General features: G+C 45.4%; 1 protein-coding gene across 2 annotated transcripts in view; it reads right to left on the bottom strand.

The window, feature by feature from the left end:
• The window catches only part of PLEKHH1 (pleckstrin homology, MyTH4 and FERM domain containing H1), a 375,057-nt gene that overhangs the window by 103,603 nt on the left and 249,862 nt on the right, over nucleotides 1-21,592 (bottom strand). For both annotated transcript variants that reach the window (XM_078659588.1, XM_078659589.1), the window contains exons 15-20: nucleotides 19,334-19,414; nucleotides 9,234-9,413; nucleotides 8,432-8,540; nucleotides 6,284-6,396; nucleotides 2,255-2,431; nucleotides 600-697 (exon numbers count right to left, since the gene is read on the bottom strand). In XM_078659588.1, the coding sequence (XP_078515714.1) occupies nucleotides 600-697; nucleotides 2,255-2,431; nucleotides 6,284-6,396; nucleotides 8,432-8,540; nucleotides 9,234-9,413; nucleotides 19,334-19,414 (758 nt within the window). The remainder of the gene's footprint in view (nucleotides 1-599; nucleotides 698-2,254; nucleotides 2,432-6,283; nucleotides 6,397-8,431; nucleotides 8,541-9,233; nucleotides 9,414-19,333; nucleotides 19,415-21,592) is intronic.

Raw genomic sequence — 21,592 nt, 5'->3', positions numbered from 1 at the left:
AGGATCTCGATGAAAAAACGCCTTTTCCTTGCTGATTGTTCGTCGATGAAGTTCCCTGGAGTCTTCAGATGACTTCTCCTTGCGTTTTCTGTCTTTTCTTTCTTCTTTCTCCAAAAATGTCTGGAGCCCAAGCGGGAACGATCCAGACCCGACCGCGGAAAAAAAGAATCTGAAGATGGCGCCCAGGAGTGGGAGCTTCCGCAGGAAGCATGCCGACGTCACCGGAAATACACCCAAGGGGGTGTGACGCCGACGCCCACCTGGGCTACAAAAAAAAAAAAAAACAAAGAAAAGACTACGAATCCGGACCCAACCACAAGACCGCGGAATAATGCACAGCATAGTGAATCCAGAAAGATTCACGCTGCAAAACTTCTGTTTGAGGAACCTGTCTACAAGCAACGTTTTCAGTTGCTCTCTCCGAGTATTGACTATCTCAGTGTACCTGTCACCCTGAAAACGTGCAGCATTTTCTCATGACAATCACATACTGATTTCACCCGTTTTTGGGCTGATCAGAAAGATCTAGTTGAACATAAAATGCATTGGGAGACAATCACTAGTATATACAAAACATCAATGGAAATTAGCGCTGTTACCGGGGATCTGCATGCCGCTGCAGATGTTGTTTCAGGTACCAGAGGAAGTGGTGCTGAGGAAGAAAGAGGGCGGCACAGAGAGCCAGGAGCTGCCAGCACTGTCAAGATAAATTCAGAAGAACACATTCAGTGTCACTTAACTCCACAAGTAGCTAAAGGCACTGGCCCGAGCAGGCAAGCAACAAGCCTTATCCCCGCTTGCATGCATGCATGCAAACAGTTTGGAATTTAATTTACTGACATTTACTTGAAAGTTTCACACATTTTTACTGGTATAACCTAAAACTCTAATAATTTTTTTTTTTAAGTATAATGTCATGCTTATCAATGAACAAACAGTGACTTTAACCCACTAATCACAAACAAACCACATCCTAAGTCTCTGATGCCGTGAATCAGCGATCAAAACAGATCAAACAGATCCCATATTGAACACGGTACTCCAAGGGATTAGTCACAAGCTACTCCCATTAGGCTTTCCTCACTGATGCCATATCTTACTGCAATTTGGTTCATACTTGAGACAAGAAGCGTTGGGTTGGCACCATGCATACCTGTTCAGAAGAAATTCCAGAAGTAAGATGTAGGTATCAACTCTAAGTTCTCCAAGACCAATCGCTCTTTCCCACAGGACATCCTTGGATAATGTTTTTATTTACACACTTAGTGCAATTGCGCTGACTCTCAATACACTTCATCTGCAACCCCAAGAAGCGAATAGTTTGAGGGCGCTAGTTTCTTCTGTTTATTTAGTTTCAAATTATTGCGTCAGGTGCAGAATTTGTAGTAGGTGGCTAATATTGCTTATATCTCGTGAACCTAAGGGGCAAAAATAACTCCCTATTCGCCAGAATTTCTGTAAAAAGCTAAGTTGAAAGCTCAAAATTGCTATGAATCGGGTCCGCTGTGTTTTTTTTTAACCTGAGAAATTTGCTGAGTGTCTAGTCTTTCTAAATGTAAATCAACTTGTATGATCTACATGCTAAAAAGGCAGACCAGTAGAAGGCTGTTCCAAAAGGGGAACTCCGGCCAATGAGCATTCGCTGGAATTAGTCCCACCCATGACCTCCTCGGACTTCACTTCTATGCCTTCACGAAGGAGATCCTAACATTTAAAAAATCTTTGGTCACACAGCAACTCGGCAGCACACTTTTAAAAGTGGCTAATATCTTCTCATAGGGAGAAAAAAACCAGATATGTTTTGGGCCTTAGAGAACAAGAAGCAATGTTAGCATGAAGAAACACCAGGGCTCAAAGTCCCCCATCAAGGATTCATCCTGACTCTGCACACCCCTCTTTACCCTTCCACTGTGGTAGCTCCATCTCTAAAACTGCTGGGGCCACTGACACTGCCCCTTTTGATGGCTACAGATTCCAAGTTGTAGTAGCAGGCTGTGACAACCACGAAATGCTTTGGAAAAAATGTACTAATATATCAATTCCTCGGATATGCCAGTAACACAATAATAGGCACTTTAGGTAATATCAGACAGATTCCTGACATTTTGAGGTTACGAAACAACCTTGACGAGCGCCGACAAATTTGTGAATAAGAATGCCGTGAAAAGTAAAGTTTATATTTATGAAATGTGGAATGAAGAACCTTGGGGTTTAAATATCTTTGCAAGACCGTACTGGTGGCAGCATTACCCACCTGAATGACTGAGTGGTTCTGGGGCTGGCGGCAGCTCGTCTGCTTGATCAGCTGGGAGTAGATCTCATTCTGCAGCTCGGTGTGCGTCATGCACACCTGCAATGCAGTCTGTGCTAACGACACGTGATAATCAATGGATGGGGCTTCCAAGGGCACGTTGATGAACAGCTGACAAGACTACAAGGAAAAAAAGTGGATTTCGAAAGACTGAAAATCAAATTTGATGTACACATGCAATCATTTATCATACAATGTATGAAGAATCTCATGTATATTTAGAAATTATGTAGCTATTTCATCATTTTATTTATTACCTGATTTTCTTCACTTATTTTAATTCTGCATGATGAAAAGGGGATATATAATTTGCATCCGTGTGCATGTGTTAAATTTGCTAATTGGACTGGATGTAGCGGATGTTCGTCAATGTTAGGTCTGGAAAGGCTGTTTCTAACCATAAGAAAGGAGAACAATTACAAGACCTCCTTGAATAGTCCCAGCTAGTGGAAGCCACGTCACATGACGGGTTCCTCTGTGTGCCTAAAAGGCTTGTGAGCCATACTGGAACTTTCCCTTCCTGAGGAAGACCTGCCGTTATGGAGGCCACTGCTACTGAACTGACAAAAGGACCTTTACATGTGGCCTAAGAGAAGACACCATATTGAGTGAATAAGTTTCATTGAAACTGAGTTTGAACCAGGGATATCCAAGCTTCTTCCTCACAATGATCATGGACGTAGTACACATAGAAGACCTAGAGAATAAAAAGTAGTAGCAGGATACTAACAAAGGGTGTGGGACGGCTCCTACAGCATGAAGACATCATTATGAAGACGAGCGAGCGAAGAACAAGTGAAATCCTTAATCTACATCCCTCTTCTTCCTCTGAGATGAGAATAGCTGCATGCAGAGGGAAACAATGAGATTCTACCATGGAAGAGTGGATGAGGGTAGCACTGCCATCATTAGAAGCAATTTACCCCACACCTGCTGATTTCCTGAAGAGTTTTGGTACCTGATATTCTGTGTACTGGTTATGCTTCCGTTGCACACGTATGATACGATATATAAAACAGAGTACCAGAAGTACAACGTCTGTAGTAATTGTAAATTGTAGGTGTGAATTGCTCCATACTTAGTTGTGAATTACTCCTGGGTGTCTACGAGCCATACTTACAGAAAAAAAACTTACTGTATCAGGCACACAAATAACGTTTAAATAATAAATAGCACCTAAAGAAATAGATGTATTATGTAGTCTCTTTCATGTAGTTTCAGTTCAATTTATATGTATTGAACAAAATATTTAATGAATATTTGTTTTTTTACACAAACATGCGCACACATCTCTTTACAATGAAACATTTAAGGGATGCTATGGGAGACAAGATTATCAACTAAAGTAGGTTTTAAAAGCGCTACTTAAAAACACTTCAGTAGCTTGGGAATGATAGTTGGTTGAATAATCCTAATAGGTGAATGTCAGTTGGTTTGGATTGTACCATAATATTCACTTAAACTGACATCTTTTAGGATTTCGTATTTTTTATGACTCAGATTAGTGGGTTTTCGTGTGCGAATTTGCATGTTTTGTACGACCATATGATCTGCTACTTTTATGACATTTTTAAATCCGGATATAAATTGCAATCCAAAGTTTGTTTAATTTTAACCAAAAAATAGGAAATCTTGAAAGAGAAAACGTCATCATTATTGCAGACTTAATTTCGTTCATGTATTATCTTATTAAAAATAAATACAATTGTGCACTAACAAGGTACTGACTTACTGAATTATTTAGCCAAATGTATTAATTCATTATCATATACAGATTTTCTAGTTGTGCCCAGAGTGAAATAACATGGCGTGCAGAGCTCATAACCATGGGAGCATGTCTAGATTTAGAAAGTAAATTGCTTGTTTCCATCTTTAATGTGAGACAGCAACTTTGTCTAGGAGAGTCCCAACTATATTATGATGATCTGGACAAGAGGGTCTGAATGGCTGTGTTACAAGTTTCAATGTAGAATAGCATGCAGTCCTTTACAGGAATCGTAGGAAGCTGTCTCTTTATATACTACACCAAAAAGAGATAGACCGTGCAAAGAATCAAGGTATTCTCTTAAGAGTGGACAGGGACTTGCTATAGCTATTCCAAAGTGCTCTTTTAGGGGGTAGTGTGGTCGAGCAGCAGCTTATCAGAGAGCAGTGTCAGACATCGGCAAATACACACATAATCAATAAATGATCGGCACAACTCCATACAGAGATCCACACCAATTTATAAAAATAACATGTATTTTTATATACATTTAAGTACAAGAATCAATATGATCAGGTAAGTACGTTTTGATATAGAAACACTTTTAGTTTTCAAAAGATGACACTTTCCAGAGGCTGCAATGTTGTCCTATCGAAGAAAAACAAATACTGCATAGAGGTCCATCACAGCGTCTCCTGGATTTAAGGTGAGTAAAGGGCAAGGTCCAAGACAGCACCAAGAGGTCACACCCGGCGAAACTTGAGTGGCCACGTGCAGAGGTGCAATACAGCGTCAGATGCCCAAGGCTAATGAATGGGAATCAGTCCGGTCAGAAAGAGGCTGCAGGTTTGGACTGGGAGGCCAGATGGTCTGAACCAACAAGGGGAATCAGGCCTCACGATGCTCTGGGACATGAAGACACTTTCGATCCACACACCAAATGCGGTGGGCTCTTTTAAGCTCCCTGCCTTGGAATGCTAATTCCAGGTCATCCTGTGGAAGGGGGTGAAAACACCCACGGCCCGAGTAGGCTTTGTTCCTGACCTTCTCCCCTGGGGGTTCAAAACTTGTTTGTGGTGGCAGGTTGGCTAGGACCAGTCAGTCAGCACACTAGTCATTGGTAGGTTTTCAGGGGGCACCTTTGAGCTGCTCGCTGGGTGCATGCATTAATAAATCCATCTCTTGAATCAGTGTGGATTTATTAATAAGACATGTTTGATACCAAACATTTTGGGTTTCAGTGAAGCCATCATGAGGCTGGAGGACTCGTTTTCACCAGTGTCCAGTTCATGTACTTAAAATGGCTTCCCTGGTCACTTGAACTGGCAGCAATTGGAACTGACGAGCACAGGGGCATTTCTGCTCATGAAGATATGTCCACACAAGCAGCATGGTCCACTCTGCCTTAGGGCTGTAAGGCCTGCTGTTTGGGTGACTTGCCCAGGCTGCATGCAGCGTCTGTGGGCATGACACAACGATGTGTGCCATGTCATCTTTCACTTTTGTCTGCACCAAGACAAGCAGCTTGCAATGGCAGTATTCCTATGCTTGTTGAGATGTCCCTCAAGGTGGCACAATTCATGCTGCAGCCTTTAGGGGTCCTGTTTAGTACCCCACGCCCTAGGTAACAGGTGTGCCATTTACTAGGGACTTACAGGGGGTGCTAGAGGTATTGCCAATTGGGGTACATTTTGCACAGTTTTAGGTAAATAAAGATCTGGCACTAGGGACCTGGTTAGCAGGAACCCAGTGCATTTCCACGTGACATTGCATTGTATACCAGGAAAAAAAGTGGGGGTGACCATGCCAAAAATATGCACTTTCCTAGAGGAATATATACACATACCATGTATGAATTATGGCAGACAGCTTTGTTTCTAGGAAGAGACCCTCTCTCTTTCGAACACCTAAATATATATTGCCTTAGAGGACAAAGTTTTAGGAGTAGGGCGAAAAAACCGACCTGTTACTGGATAGCAGTCCCAGATCCCCAACATCCTTAATTCCTTCATGTGGCAATGGGATGGTTTATGAGGCCTGGGAATATCGCTTCAAACACAGTCGGTGCAATAAACAAAGTGCCAACAAGAGGTTTTATAGATCAATTCCTAAATGCAGTTCACCGCAGACTAAATTTTCTGAAGGTGCATGCGGTTTCATGTCCCTCTCTTTCAATAATCATTCTTGTCCTAGACGGGTGCTAAAAATTAAAATACTGTCTGTTCAGCACCAGAATGTCGCTTTTCTTGAGATTCAAATGGTGCTACCTTAAAGAGCTTCAGTGCCTCCGTCTGAAGGGCTTCCGATGGCAGGGTGGTGAGGGAACTCTGCAGGCCATCCTTACTATAACACAGAGTTGGGTTTTTCCACAGGGGAGAACCTGCCGGGATTAAACACAATGAACACACTGTTAAGGACAATATCAATGTTTTTATTAAATGTAAGGTGTTACTTTATTTTTCATTTGAGTGGTAGGATGACTTTCTTTGAGCAAATAATTATGCTAGGCATGCACTATGGACAGAAACAATTTGTAAACTCATCTATTAATGGCACAATACACTGCAAGGCTATACACAATAGATCACACAGAGTGGGGAATGCTGAAAGAGGTGTGGAGAGACAGGCTCAAATCTGCTTATCCTATGGAGATGCCAGTATCTATAAAATTGCTGCTCAGACATCATCAATTGGATCAGACTTGCTATAGGTAGCGAGCTACTGAGACAGTGATTTTAGGCCGACCAGCATAAACACTCTACCCACTGCATTCTGCCCTGTGGAAGACGATATTGTGCCTACTGTTAGAAGCGACACAAGTAGTTTTTTTAATAACGGGGGAGAGGACCGGACTAGAAATTTGACTTATGGCTACAAAGGCTATTGAGACACAAGAAAGTAGCATACGGCACCTTGGGTCTGCAATGGGTCAAATTGCTAACGATGGCCTTATATCATCTGAGACTTCAGAGGCCTCACTTGCCTCGAGACTAGGATTACTAGGTTTCATAAATTAACAGAGATACTTCTATAGGGTATTGATAGTGTAAAGGCCAACAGGCGATATGAGAGTAGGACACTACAATGCAGAATCCCAATGGGCAAATGAGAAAGGGCAGGATAAGAAAATGTGAGGTGCGTGGAGGGTGTGGGAGCGGATATTAGAAATTGATTTTTTTTCAATAAAAACTATGAAACATAAACCAGAAGGAGAAGCTTGGGGATTGTGTCAGAGGTTTAAGGCCTTCACACATTTTGCAACAGAGACCAGAGGACAACTAGATGACAAAATCAAGCTGTTTGATAACTTAAGGAGAAGTACCCTCATCAGGGTTCTCAGTTACCCAATGGCGATCCAAGCTGAAACATTGGTGGACAAGATGGAAGGAAATCTAGCAGATCTGTTGGTGTGTGTCTGATGGACTGGTGTGAAGGCATATTAGTTTTCCCCTCGGTCACGGAGACCCAAAAATTTAATTATTTTTCTCATAAATGCATTCTCTGCACAAGCAATATTTTTTCTTTTTTTTTGCAGTGTAGCAGGCTTTTAAAATGTTCTAATCAGAGCTCCATATGCAAGTCAAACCTATCGACTTTGCCAATGCTTGCACAAATTGCTTAGATTTACCTTGTAAGTGTTCTTCTTGAGAGAACTGTTTTTATGCAGGTTTTCAGGAAAAAAATATATATAAAAAGTGCTCTCCCTTGTTCCTTTGTTTGAATGTAAATTGGAATGTAATTGTAATCCCTTGTCACATAAATGGTCTTTGGCTTGTATTCAGTGTACAGAGTTCTGATTTCTTAGCACTATGTATTTTCATGTTTATATACAGGTGATAATCAAAAGGACCCCCATCTACTACAGTGAACCATAACACCAATTCTATTCTTGAAACTAGTATATTGTAAACTTGGTATTGTTTTTTTTAAACAGTATTTTTATGCTATTGCATTACGTTTTTAGACATTTAGAAATCTGGTACCTGTGTGTTGTGTTGCCCACAAGTGCCCACTTTATTTAGATATTGTATGAGGAAGCAACAGGACTAAATTCTATTTTGGTCTTTCCAGAGGAGGGGTCTTTCCTAGAGGAAGCAAGAATGTGCTTCTAGGTCTGACACCACACTTAGGACACAGAAGTGAAGTGTAGTATTGTCATGCCGGGTGTTTGTCCCACTATCGTACCCCTGCTTGGTCAGCCTCAGTACCGGTTCAAGTGGCCCCCATATGGCAGTGCCAATTGTAATCTTTCTGGGATACGTGCACCCGGGCAACAAACAGACTTACCCCAGAAAGATGACAGAATAAACATAAATAAAAAGGTAAATTAGCAGTCAGAATAGATGAATCTGAAGAGGGACACTACACATCTAGCAGCACTGGTCTATGGTCATAGTAAACATTTGGATACTCACTAGTGTCTCCTTCTATGTCCAATAGTTTTCCAATTAGCTGCTCATATAAGGTACCCACTTTGGCACTGCCGCTTCCCGCCGCCACAGTAAGGTGGTAAAGCCAGGTGTCCTTGAGAAAACAGAGATTAAAGAAGACGCAACAATGAACATTGACTCCAAACAAGATCAGCAACTTACCTCTGTGCCTAGAAACTCATGTCTCAGCATCTCAGTTTTTATCTGAAATGTGTTTCAAGCAATAAGCTTGCAATGACAACACAGCAATGTTTTGTAGGTGAACAGCTGCTGATGTAATTTAAAAAAGATGCATTGGGCCATACAAGCATGACCGGCCCTAAAATGTTAGAATAGAGATACACCTAAACAAAATGCTGGATTTGGGGCCTGGTCTGGATAGCACCACGGAGGACTGGGACAAGTTGCCTGTGCCCCCGACAAGGATGTGCAAATGTAATACAGAAGTGCTTAGGAGAGGCAGCTAAGGACATATCTAGTGCAAATTATCCATTGCATGACTGTGGACAGACTGTTTAATTGAAACCAGTTATGTGCAATAATGCTATAGCTTGTGAGTTTAACATTTTCTGGATGACACACTGGGTGTCATACAAACTTGGTCCTGCCTTTCTTCAGTAGAAAAGTGTCCACCAGAGGCTGTAATGCCTGTTGAATTCAGCTGATACTCTATTGTTGAAGATGCAGAGGTTCTACAGATTCTGCTTTGAGCCAGATGGTATATAAGCGGAAATGCATCACCAAGGAAAGAAATTGCTCTGAAACGTCACAGTAGATTTCTACCTACTTTTTCATGCCTGGTGCCGATAAGGAGGTATGTGGGGCTCTGGTCCACAGGATGAATAACTAATGTAAAATGCGAGGACAGCAATCCACGGCCCGTGGCTTCGTAATCTTCATCTGAATCACAGGACCGGTCAACCTCTTCCACTTTTGCCTCCCGGATCTGCAGCCGCCCCAAGGGACACTGGGAAAAAAGAACAGCGTTCAGCGAATGAGAACCTTTCTACATTGTACATGGATTGATATTAAAATAAAGATAAAGGATTCATTACGCAAAACTATAGATCATGGAACAATAGGGAGAAGGTGTCTTAAATCGATAAGAACACAGGGATAGCTCAACGAGTGGGGTCTGGTTTGAAGATTTTGCATTTCTAAGTCATTGGTCCAAGTCAGGTATGTGGGTATTAAAAATAGATAACCCTGGGTTTGTTTTGCAGCTAGTGTTGGTGGACTAGTCCTCTTTGTCCTAATAATGTATTGTTTTATCTAATGAACTTAACCTTCATTTTCAGAGATGATTACCTCAAGAGGGGAGTTAAAAATGGTGCAAGGGAATGCAGGAATCAGGGCCCTGCAGACGTTCTGTCACATTATCAAATTGTTCTTCCTCCTGGTAACTTTTACGAACAATTGACATTTATCATCTATCTATCCACCAACCCCTAAGTGTCAAAGCTTTCTTAAAATGCCCTGATAATTTGCTTGTCTAGCATTTTAGCCCCCATAATACAAAGTGCTTATTGGGTGTTTCCATTACGCCTTGATCTAACTACGTCGATGTTAGGAAGAAAATAGGCTAAGTGGGTCCTTTGGTAATGGAACAAGAGACCTTTGCCTTTTGAACATGGTTTAATATAAAAATAGTCGAATAAAAAAGTCTGAAATGAAATAAAACCAATAACTAATTAGTGCCTCTCCTCGTTTAGTTATTTCTTGGTACCTCTTATGTCCTTCACACTTCCCCTAATCTTGATTTCCTTTCCTCCACTCTTCAATGTATTTCCCTGTGGCATCTTACTCGTTATCCTGTATTACTTGTTCGGTCCGAGTTTCGAAAAGATTTTACAATCGGCTTCCTGGAAAGCTTCAGGGTGATCTGTCAAGCGGAAGCCTAGAAAAAGGGGGTCCCAAAACGTTCATTCATAATGTTCGTTCCCATAGGAAACTTCTGTCGTAGATACAGAAAAAAACAGGTGAACGAAATTATACTAAATTTGACACAAAGTTAAAACTTTACGCAGACAGCGTACTTTTTGTGATCTGCTGTAAAGCCATTCAGATATTTTCTACAAATTTGAGGTGCTCAGGTGGTCATGGCAGGTTAAAAAATGGCTGGACACTTAGCTCTTCAGGAGTTCTGCAGTACTGAAAAATTCTAAAAATATTGTCCTCTGATTTGCCGAGGGAGCTTGTTCTCCCGTTGACCATTTCAGTACCACTCTACCTGGCAGCAACATGGAGAATATTTTGAAGCTGCCTTTACAGGACTGTGGGACTTAATCCCTGTGCTCTGATATGACAAAAAAAGAAAGATACAAGAAGGCTGGGTAGTGACACCAGAGGGACAACCGCAGGGGCCAAAAACTTTTTTTTTCATGCCATGGGTATTGCGGTACTCCAGCGGGATCCTGCGCAGCCCTCTCGTAAGGTACAACTGTACTCATGTAGGAACAGCCACACAAGCTTGGCCCACTTCAATCCCTGGAAACTCACAGTGTTGTACAAGTTTCTCAGAGGTAAACTTACACAGTACAGCGAACGTACTGTGGTACAGACAATAAAATAAAAATAAAATAATATACAAAATGTGGGTTAGAGGTCCAGGAGGGGTTGGCTGCCTACAGTAAACCCTTAAAAAAGAAAGTTATGTTTTGCGAGCTTTCGTAACTTTTTTTTGTTTTTCTGTCCTTACTCTGCTTTTTAAAAGTGTTTTCTTTGTATATAAACTCAAATATTCTCGTATGAAAGGAATTTTTGGCAAAAACACCTGTTAATAAACCTCAAATTTCACAAGTACACTGCACTGATTATAGAACTGGAGACAAAATTACGTTCCCGAGCTGGTGGAGTAAGTGGTAGGTCTTCCGGCAAGGCAGCGGTGGCTGAATGAATATGCTACTTACCAGTATGCATCTGTTCTTGGCATGTAGGGCTGCTGACATTCATATCTATAGCATAGATCGCCGCCTAGTGTTGGGTCCGGATGATTGCACATTGTTGTCCTGGAAGAGTCTTCGAAGTATCACGAGATAGGTGGCTCCTCCCCTGGACTACAGTGCGCATGGGCCTCGACTCCATCCTTAGATTGTTTTTAGCCATTGTGGCAAAGATGGAGTGTAATAGTGTAAGCGATGGCCATGCCTAAGAGTAAATGCAAGAAAAAAGTCTGCAACCGCTACGAGCGCCGGGGAGGAGGGCGGGCGATATGAATGTCAGCAGCCCTACATGCCAAGAACAGATGCATACTGGTAAGTAGCATATTCAGTTCGAGGCATGTGGGCTGCTGAATTCATATCTATAGCATAGAATACATAGCAGTCCCTCCATTAACGGCGGCCGCCCGTGCCAGTTGCAGAATCTGAAAAAGTGTTTTAAGAACAGCCTGTCCTACAGCTGCCTGCTGCTTGGAGTGCACATCTACACAGTAGTGTTTAGTAAACGTATGTGGTGTAGACCATGTGGCTGCTCTACAAATGTCTTCCAAAGGAATATTACCTAGGAACGCCATGGAGGCCCCCAACTTACGTGTGGAGTGGGCCCTAGGGGGGACTGTTAAAGTGCGCTTAGCTTTGTGATAGCAAATCTGAATACACTTAACGATCCACCTGGCTATTCCTGCTTTGGAAATGGGGTTGCCTTTGTGCTGGGCCGAGAAGGCAACAAAGAGCTGTTGTGTCTTTCTAAAATCTTTCGTTCTGTCAATGTAGTACATTAACGCTCTTTTGACATCAAGCGTGTGGAGCATTCTTTCTGCTACTGTTTCAGGGTTTGGAAAGAATGCGGGCAGTTCGATGGTTTGATTGACATGAAACTGCGACACCACCTTAGGAAGAAACTTAGGGTTAGTGCGCAGCACCACCCTGTTAGAATGAATTTGTATAAATGGCTCCTGTACGGTGAGCGCCTGTAGCTCACTAACGCGTCGTAGAGACGTGATGGCAATGAGAAAAGCCACTTTCCATGTCAAGAACTGAATCTCACAGGAATGTAGAGGCTCAAACGGGGGACCCATCAACCTGGTGAGGACCACATTGAGGTTCCACATAGGAGCTGGCGGGGTCCTAGGGGGGATGACCCGCTTCAGCCCTTCAAGGAATGCTTTAATGGCAGGCACCCTGAAGACAGAGAGATGCTGCCTGTTCTGAAGATAAGCCGCTATGGCAGATAAGTGTATCCGAATGGAAGCATATGCCAGATTGCATTTGTAAAGATGTAACAAATAGCAGATGATATTAGGAATGGATGCATCCAGCGGGTTGATATTGTGTTCTGTACAGTAAATGACAAACCGCTTCCATTTCGCTGCATAGCAAGCTCGGGTAGTGGGCTTTCTTGCCTCCCGGATGATGTCCATGCATTCAGGAGGTAGATTAAGGTAGCCAAACTCTAAGACCTCAGGAGCCAGATCGCCAGATTGAGCTGTTGCGGATCTGGATGCTGAATGTCGCCATGGTTCTGCGTCAAGAGCCTGGGCGTGAGGTGCAGCCTTTGATGCGGTACCACGGAGAGTTCTAGAAACGTGGTGTACCATGGTTGGCGTGCCCACGTTGGAGCAACCAGGATGAGTGTCATCGAGTGCTGCTTTAGCTTTCTTGCCACCAGCGGTATGAGAGGTGCTGGGGGAAAAGCGTACGCAAATCTGCCTGACCAGTTCATCCATATCGCATTGCCCTGCGACTGTGGGTGAGGGAACCTGGCGGCAAAGCTTTGGCATTTTGCGTTTTCCTTTGTGGCAAACACCCTGTTAGAATGAATTTGTATAAATGGCTCCTGTACGGTGAGCGCCTGTAGCTCACTAACGCGTCGTAGAGACGTGATGGCAATGAGAAAAGCCACTTTCCATGTCAAGAACTGAATCTCACAGGAATGTAGAGGCTCAAACGGGGGACCCATCAACCTGGTGAGGACCACATTGAGGTTCCACATAGGAGCTGGCGGGGTCCTAGGGGGGATGACCCGCTTCAGCCCTTCAAGGAATGCTTTAATGGCAGGCACCCTGAAGACAGAGAGATGCTGCCTGTTCTGAAGATAAGCCGCTATGGCAGATAAGTGTATCCGAATGGAAGCATATGCCAGATTGCATTTGTAAAGATGTAACAAATAGCAGATGATATTAGGAATGGATGCATCCAGCGGGTTGATATTGTGTTCTGTACAGTAAATGACAAACCGCTTCCATTTCGCTGCATAGCAAGCTCGGGTAGTGGGCTTTCTTGCCTCCCGGATGATGTCCATGCATTCAGGAGGTAGATTAAGGTAGCCAAACTCTAAGACCTCAGGAGCCAGATCGCCAGATTGAGCTGTTGCGGATCTGGATGCTGAATGTCGCCATGGTTCTGCGTCAAGAGCCTGGGCGTGAGGTGCAGCCTTTGATGCGGTACCACGGAGAGTTCTAGAAACGTGGTGTACCATGGTTGGCGTGCCCACGTTGGAGCAACCAGGATGAGTGTCATCGAGTGCTGCTTTAGCTTTCTTGCCACCAGCGGTATGAGAGGTGCTGGGGGAAAAGCGTACGCAAATCTGCCTGACCAGTTCATCCATATCGCATTGCCCTGCGACTGTGGGTGAGGGAACCTGGCGGCAAAGCTTTGGCATTTTGCGTTTTCCTTTGTGGCAAACAGGTCGATCTCTGGATGACCCCATTGCTGGAAGTACGGGCGGAGTACTGATGGATGTAACTCCCACTCGTGCAGCTGGTGGCTGTACCTGCTGAGCAGATCCGCCATCTGATTGTCCTTGCCCGGGAGGTGTTCCGCCATGAGGAAGATGTTCCTCTGAATGGCCCACTTCCACATGCTCTGAGCCAGATGAGACAACTGTGGAGAGTGTGTACCTCCCTGCTTTTGGATGTAGTACATGGCTGTCATGTTGTCCGTCCGGATCAACACAACGTTGTTGCACAGATGTACTTTGAAGGACTTGAGTGCCATGAAGATTGCCATCAGTTCTAGGTAGTTGATGTGCATCTTCCTGTGCTGCGTCGACCATAGTCCCTGCACCGTGTAGTGGAGCACATGAGCTCCCCATCCCTGGAGAGATGCGTCCGTCGTCAGGACAATCTGTGGCACAGGCTCTTGGAACGGTCGGCCCTTGCAAAGGTTGTGTGGATTCCACCAATGCAGAGAGTTGTATGCCCGACCGGTCACCAACACTAGGTCTTTCAACTGTCCTTGAGCCTGAGTCCACTGATGTGCCAAGCATTCCTGTAGCGGACGCATATGCAACCGTGTGTGCGGGACTATGAAGATGCAGGAGGCCATCATGCCTATGAACTGCATGAACACTCTCGCAGGAAGTGAGTGTTGTGGTCTGAATTTTTGGATGAGCGACTGGATGTTGCCTATCCTCACTGCGTTTGGCTGAGCTGTGGCCGCCAGAGTGTCTATCGTCGCGCCCAAATACTGCCACACATGGGCTGGCTGAAGGTGCGACTATGGATAGTGTAGTGAAAACCCCAGACTGTGAAGAAGGTGAATGGTGTGGGACATGTCGGCTGCGCACTGCTGGGCTGACTTTGCCTGGACCAGCAAGTCGTCCAGATAAGGGTAGACATGGACGTTTTGTCTCCTGAGGTGCGCCGCCACTGTCGCCAGACATTTCGTGAACACTCTGGGGGCTGTGGTCACTCCGAAAGGAAGGACCTTGAATTGGTAATGCCTGTTCTGGACGGTGAACCTGAGGTATTTCCTGTGGGAAGGATGGAGCGGGATGTGAAAGTAAGCATCCTTGAGGTCTAAGGTTGCGAGGAAGTCTCCCTGGTTTAGCAATGGAAGAACCTGCTGCAGTGTTAGCATATGGAAATGTTCTGAAAGAATGTACTGGTTCAGGGGCCGTAGGTCTAGAATAGGTCTGAGTGACCTGTCCTTCTTTGGGATTAAGAAGTACAGGGAATGCACCCCTGTGCCTTCTTCCTCCACCGGTACGAGCTCTATTGCGCCTTTTTGCAGCATTGCAAGAACCTCCTGCTGCAATAAGTGCAAATGCTCTGCTGACATAGGACGGTGTTTTGGGGGTATGTTGGGTGGAGTGGATGTTAGCTCCAAACAATAGCCGAACTGGATAAGTTTCCTGACCCACCTGTCTGTGGTGATGGACTTCCAGACCGGCAGGAACTGCTGGAGTCTACCCCGACAGGTGTTGGATGGTCGGGGGGCAGTGACAGGGAGTCACTGTTTGTTGGTGGCAGAGGAGCGGGAACTGTTGTTGCCTCTGCCTCTGCCCTTGGAGCTGTTTCCCCGGTATCCTCCTCTACTCTGCTTGGTGTACGAGGATTGCGCCCCACCTTTATTGAACTGCGACTGCTGTGACATCTGGCCTCTGTTAACACCTCGATTGCCTGAGCGACGAAAAGTGTTCCCACGAAACTGTTGGGACTGGAGAGCCCCCATGGACTTGGCAGTCTCAGTATATTTCTTAATTTTTTCCAGGGTGGTATCCACCTCTGGACCAAATAACCTGTCCGGGTTCACCGGCTGGTTGAGGATGGTAGTCTGTATCTCTGGCTTGAACGCTGAGATACGGAGCCATGCTTGACGCCTCAACATCACGCTAGTGTTGATTGCCCTTGCTGCTGTGTCCGCAACGTCTAGTGCACACTTTATAGCTGCGTTGGAAATGAGCTTGCCCTCTTGGACAAGCATCTGAGCTCCCTCCTTAAACTGATCTGGTAGGTGTTGCAACAGGGTCTCTAGGGTGTCATAGTGTGCCCTGTCGTATCTGGCCAATAGCGCCTGCGTGTTTGAGATACGCCAGATGTTGGCCACCTGAGCTGCTACTCGCTTCCATGATGCCTCCAGCACTTTTGACTCCTTGTCTGGGGGGGGGAGCTTCACCCGTGGTTTGCGAGTTCGCCCGTTTGCGGGCATTAGAGACCACCAAAGAGTCCAATGGCAACTGGCCCTTTATGTATGTTGGATCGCCAGGCGCCGGTCTGTATTTTTTCTCAATTCTAGGGTTAACAACCCTTGACCTTGTGGGCTCTTTGAAAATGTCCGCAGCATGCCTAAGGACCCCTTTTAGCATTGGAAGAGTCTTGACAGTTTTTTCAGCAGTGGAGAAAGTGTCAAAAAGAACGTCAGCCTCCACAGGGTCAGCATGCATGTCAACATCATGGTTTTTAGCCGCCCTCTCAATCAAAGCATGAAATGCCGTAGAATCCTCAGTGGGAGAAGTCTTGACGTTGTACACCTGAGGGTCATGGACTGCATGCTGATCCCCTTGATCACCTGCCTCCACCCACGAGTCCTGTTGCTCATCAGGCTCTGTGTTGGTAGGAAAACTGTACTCCTCATCTTGCTCCCCTCCATCCTCTCCATCAGAATAAGTGGGTGAGGGTGATGTGCCTCTTAGAGGTTGTGGAACCAGTGGCTCAACCAAGACTGGTGTGTCCGGTGCAGGCTTTTTGCGCTTTAGGGGAATTGTGAATGACTCCAAGGGCTTTGATGCTGTAATCTTCCTCTTGTAAAGCGTAAGCTTTCCGGTGTCGGCATCGATGAAACGCTCCGACTGTTCCTCTAAAGAGTGTTGTCGATGCTCCAAACTCCCAGCCGGGTGAATTGGCGTCGACAATACGGAGTCTCTGGGCACCGACCGTGGTGCAAAGTCCTTCGGCGCCACCTTAGGCAGTAATGTGAAGAGGATCGGCGTCGAAGTTTTTTGCGTTGGGACAGCTGGCTTCGGGGCGGAAGGTGTCTTCGGTTCCGACGCAGAAGCCTTGTCCCTGAGTCGCTGGAGGGAGTCCGAGACCTGCTTCGCAAAGGAAGTGGAAGGTTTCGTCGACCCGACCGATAACCTGGGTCCGCCCTCAGGGGAAGACCCGAGCGTGGATGCCTTCTGTTTCTCCGATCGAGGCGCAGGAGCATCTTTTACCGGTGCGCTACGATCTTTGTCCGCGGCCGCAGACGTCGACGCTGACGGCTTCGGATCGGCAGCCTTGACCTTCGGCTTCGGGACCCCAGACTTCGGCTCTGCGCCCTTGACGGCCTTGTCCGATGCAGTCACGACAGCCTTCTTAGATTTGGGCTCGACTGCCTTGCTTGACGCCGATTGGACGGCCTTCCCCGAGCTTGGCTCCTTGACCACTTTTGGCACCTTGGCTGGGTCGGTAGCTTTCTTTGGCTTCGAGGCCTCCGAAGACGACGGCGTCGATGGGGTAGCAGACGTCTTCGGTTTCGATGGCGCCTCGGCCATGTTTGTCTTTGTCGACACCGTTGGTTTCAGTTTCGGTTTCGACAATGGCGGCTCCGCTGAAGTGTCCGTAGCCGGGCCGGAAGGCGGGGCCGTGGATCGTGGTGTAAGGTCTTGGGTAAGGCCATGTGGCGATCCCGTGACCTGAGCCTTTTTTGTAAGAGTACGAACGGGGTATAGCTCTTCCTCTGAGCTATCTTCCATGGCCCCATAGGCCTCGTCGTCGTCCCCTACCTCGTCGACGACTTCCTCCACGTCTTGGCCCTCGGCGTCCGCTTCATAGTCGGACTCGACGACCACCGATGGGGGTGAAATCTGCAGTTGAACCTGTTGCTCGTCCGCTTCTGCGTCGACGAAGATGTCCACCGGTGCCGGAGCCGATCGCCGGGCCTCGAGTCGCGCTACGCGCCGAAGCTTGATCGTTTTCTTCGAACGAAACCCGGAACAGGCCATACAATTGGCCTCGTCGTGGTCCGGCGACAGGCATTTGTTGCAGACTGGGTGGACATCGATGTGTGGGTACTTGGATCCACACACGGGACACTTCTTGAACGGACTCCGTTCCATGCCGTCGAAAGTCTTGCTGCGTCGACTGGGCCTCGATCCCCGAAGAGTCACACGACCCCCCGGATATCCGACTCGATGAGTTGGAAGACGTCGGGCACCGAACGCAAACAATACCGACGGTTAGAAGAAGGCCTTTTGGCCTCGAAAAAGTTTTATATCGATTCCGAACCGGAGTTAACGAAATCACATCCGAACCCAATGGCGAAAAAAACCAATCTAAGGATGGAATCGATGCCCATGCGCACTGTAGTCCAGGGGAGGAGCCACCTATCTCGTGATACTTCGAAGACTCTTCCAGGACAACAATGTGCAATCATCCGGACCCAACACTAGGCGGCGATCTATGCTATAGATATGAATTCAGCAGCCCACATGCCTCGAACCTGACGTTAATAGTGTTAACGTACCCTCTGCCTGTTCCTCAAAGGAGCTAGTGAGCAGCCCTAATTGGGTTGATCTACTAATAAGGTACCTCATTGCTAGGTTGCTTTAAGTACTTGGTTTACATATGACACCAATACTGGAACCAACCACTGTGTAGATAGTATATACTTGGTCCTGAAGCATTGCCACGTGATCCACCAGACAGGCAAAAAATATGTCAACCACTGTCTATTATCTCAGTGATGGCACACATTTCCTGCTTTTAATTCACATTTCCTGCTTTTAATTGGTACAAGTGGGCTCGCTGATTAAATTTGATTTGGAGTACCACTGTGCCTCAATTTAGCCCTCTCAGCACAATTCCCTCACACCTTGCACCCACATCTACACCGTGAGTCCCTATACCCACACTGCACACAACGGCTTGGGAAAAAAAGATCTCCAGTAAAGAGCCCCTCATAGGGTGCCCATCAGGCATTGCAGCACCGGCCTGATAAGGAGCATGCCCTATGATGAAGCATGACACCCAGCTGGGTGTTTGAGGGCCCAAATCCCAAAGTGGGAGACACCCTGTATCCACCAGAGGGTTGGGATGGTAGACCGACCCAGCCTCTTCCTCCTCTTCTCTCTCGCTAGGGAACTACACACCATATCCGCTTGTTCGTGTGTTTTAAACATCCTTGCTTTCTATTGAGGACACAGTGTAAATCAGAAAGTCTCAACAGCTAGAATACAAAGAGATACCTTGTCTTCGTTGTTTCGGTAGTAGTAAAAGGTTTTCCCAAGCAGGGCACACCACACGAGCTTGGAATGCCCATGTTTCACCTGCAAAGAGATGGAGACAATAAAGAGAGAAGAAGTCCAGTTACACACAGTTCACGGAACATGATCACAGTGAACATCAAGGAGTACCATGACAAAGTGGGGCTCGGGTGTGGGATTCTTAAAAGTTTTAAACTTAAGTCAACACACACACACACACACACACACAATATAATAAGCAAGTGATGATGCTTGGGACATCCACACCCCTGGAAAAAGGTGGTCATGATGGAATACTTTATACAGAAAAAGATATTGAGAGGAAGCCCTATAAACAACAAAATTACTAAATCAATGACACCCTGCAACAACATCACCCAGTTGCACCTCATACCTGCTAAGATGTACTGAATGGAAACAGCAGTTAAAAATACATTTTTATTCTCACCAAATATGGAATTTTCTGTTTAGACAGGGTATTTTTTTTTAGCAGATTTTGGATTGTAAACCAATTGTTGGGTGGCTAAAGATGTCAACTGTATTTAGTGGATGGCTTCTTAGAGTTATGTGACTAGAATCCTTGTAGAAAGCGAGGAAACTGGAAACGAGTTGAAAAGTCTAGCACTTGGTAAAACACACTAGCTAGTTCGATTATTGGGAAATATACTCCCCTCGCCTTGCGAGTGATGATATATCAAGATCTGCCTCCTGGTTATTCGCTAAAAGCACATACAAGACCATGCAAATGACATCATCAAGGCTATGGAGGCATGATTTAATAATTGCTACTGCTAGTCATAAAAAAAGTTATTTCTCTACAACAACCTCTAAACCGGAGGCTGGGCCCTGGCTGCTGAGCACGAGGCATCCTCTTGTAACAATACGGTGCTTTGGGTGTTTACATGTTAGGATGCTGCAGCATCTCTCAAACCCTCACATCAGGGCTCAAGCAAAAAAACATTACAATGTATTCTCAATTACTCTCTATCAGGACATTTACTGTGCAAAAAAGACAACATTTTTAGGTTTCTTGGTAGTTTTCCCCTTTAAATTCCCTAGAAATATTTAGCTAGGTTGAATTATTTATGAAAAAAACATCATTGAGCTTCATATATTGTCAGAAGCTTTCGGACCCCTCCCCCCCACCAAACTTCAGCCAATAAAATGTTATTACAAAATTGTATCGGTCTCTTCAAGGTATCACATTTGAGGGGGGGGTATTTTTACTCAAGGAAAGCCGGAGTGGGCTTGTCTTTGAAAAATGTTTAAAGACCACTAATATTATGAAATGTACAACCCGCAGTACTACCAATCACAACTGGACCACCGGCACCGGAAGGTTATACCAATAACAGCACCCACACCTCAGGTGCGCGGGAGCATCCTGGTGTCTGGAAAGCACTGGCCTAGTCGGAGAAAAGTGGGGGCTGCACACGAACCTACAGACCAGCCCCCTAAACCGCTGTGTGAAATAGAACAGCAAGCCAGAAATCTGAGGGGACCACCAAGGTATAAACTCATGGTGGAAAAGTAGGGCCCACTGTGATCGCAGCTCCGCCTGACGGTTGTTCAGTGGTATTGCAGATATCCATCACTGCCAATTGGATTGCTTACCTCCAGCAATAAGTAAGAAGCTAAATAAAAAAAATGCAAGCAGCGGAATTTAACTTTTGTACTTAGCAACTAAACAGTTATCCTGCCGGGTGTAACATTTAATTCCGGGCACACAATCTACTACATGGTGGCTTAATACAGGAAAACTTCATTTCTGAATTTTAGGGTAAAAAAATCTGAGGGATAAAATGCTCCTGCATCCTTAGCTGACGCGAAGTGGCCTCATAATATATACGCCTGTTATCGGTTGTACGTATTTAGTGAGTATTCATACCAGCCGGCTTTTGAACCTGTTACCAGGTCGTCGAACACAGGCCCCTAAAGTGGACGCATTAGTCCACTAAGCCACCACCAGACTAGGCTACTCCGTTCTATAGACAACGCGTTTAAATGTACATACGTCTATGATTTTGTTCTGATTTATTCATATAGAACGCCTCAATTCCAGGAGTAAGTTATACCTACGTATATCAAAATATTTGTGAATCGGCCTCATTATTTTTATCTCGCGCCTACCCACCACCGTTCCACACTACCGCCACAAGGTGGCAGCAGTTACCACTAGTTGGGAAAAGGAGAGCACCAATGAACGCAGGGCACTTCTCAATACGTATTTATAAAGCGTGA

Source organism: Lissotriton helveticus, chromosome 9 (genome assembly GCF_964261635.1).
Source record: "Lissotriton helveticus chromosome 9, aLisHel1.1, whole genome shotgun sequence".
In the NCBI taxonomy this organism is placed as follows: domain Eukaryota; kingdom Metazoa; phylum Chordata; class Amphibia; order Caudata; family Salamandridae; genus Lissotriton; species Lissotriton helveticus.
This window is presented reverse-complemented; position numbering and strand designations above follow the sequence as displayed.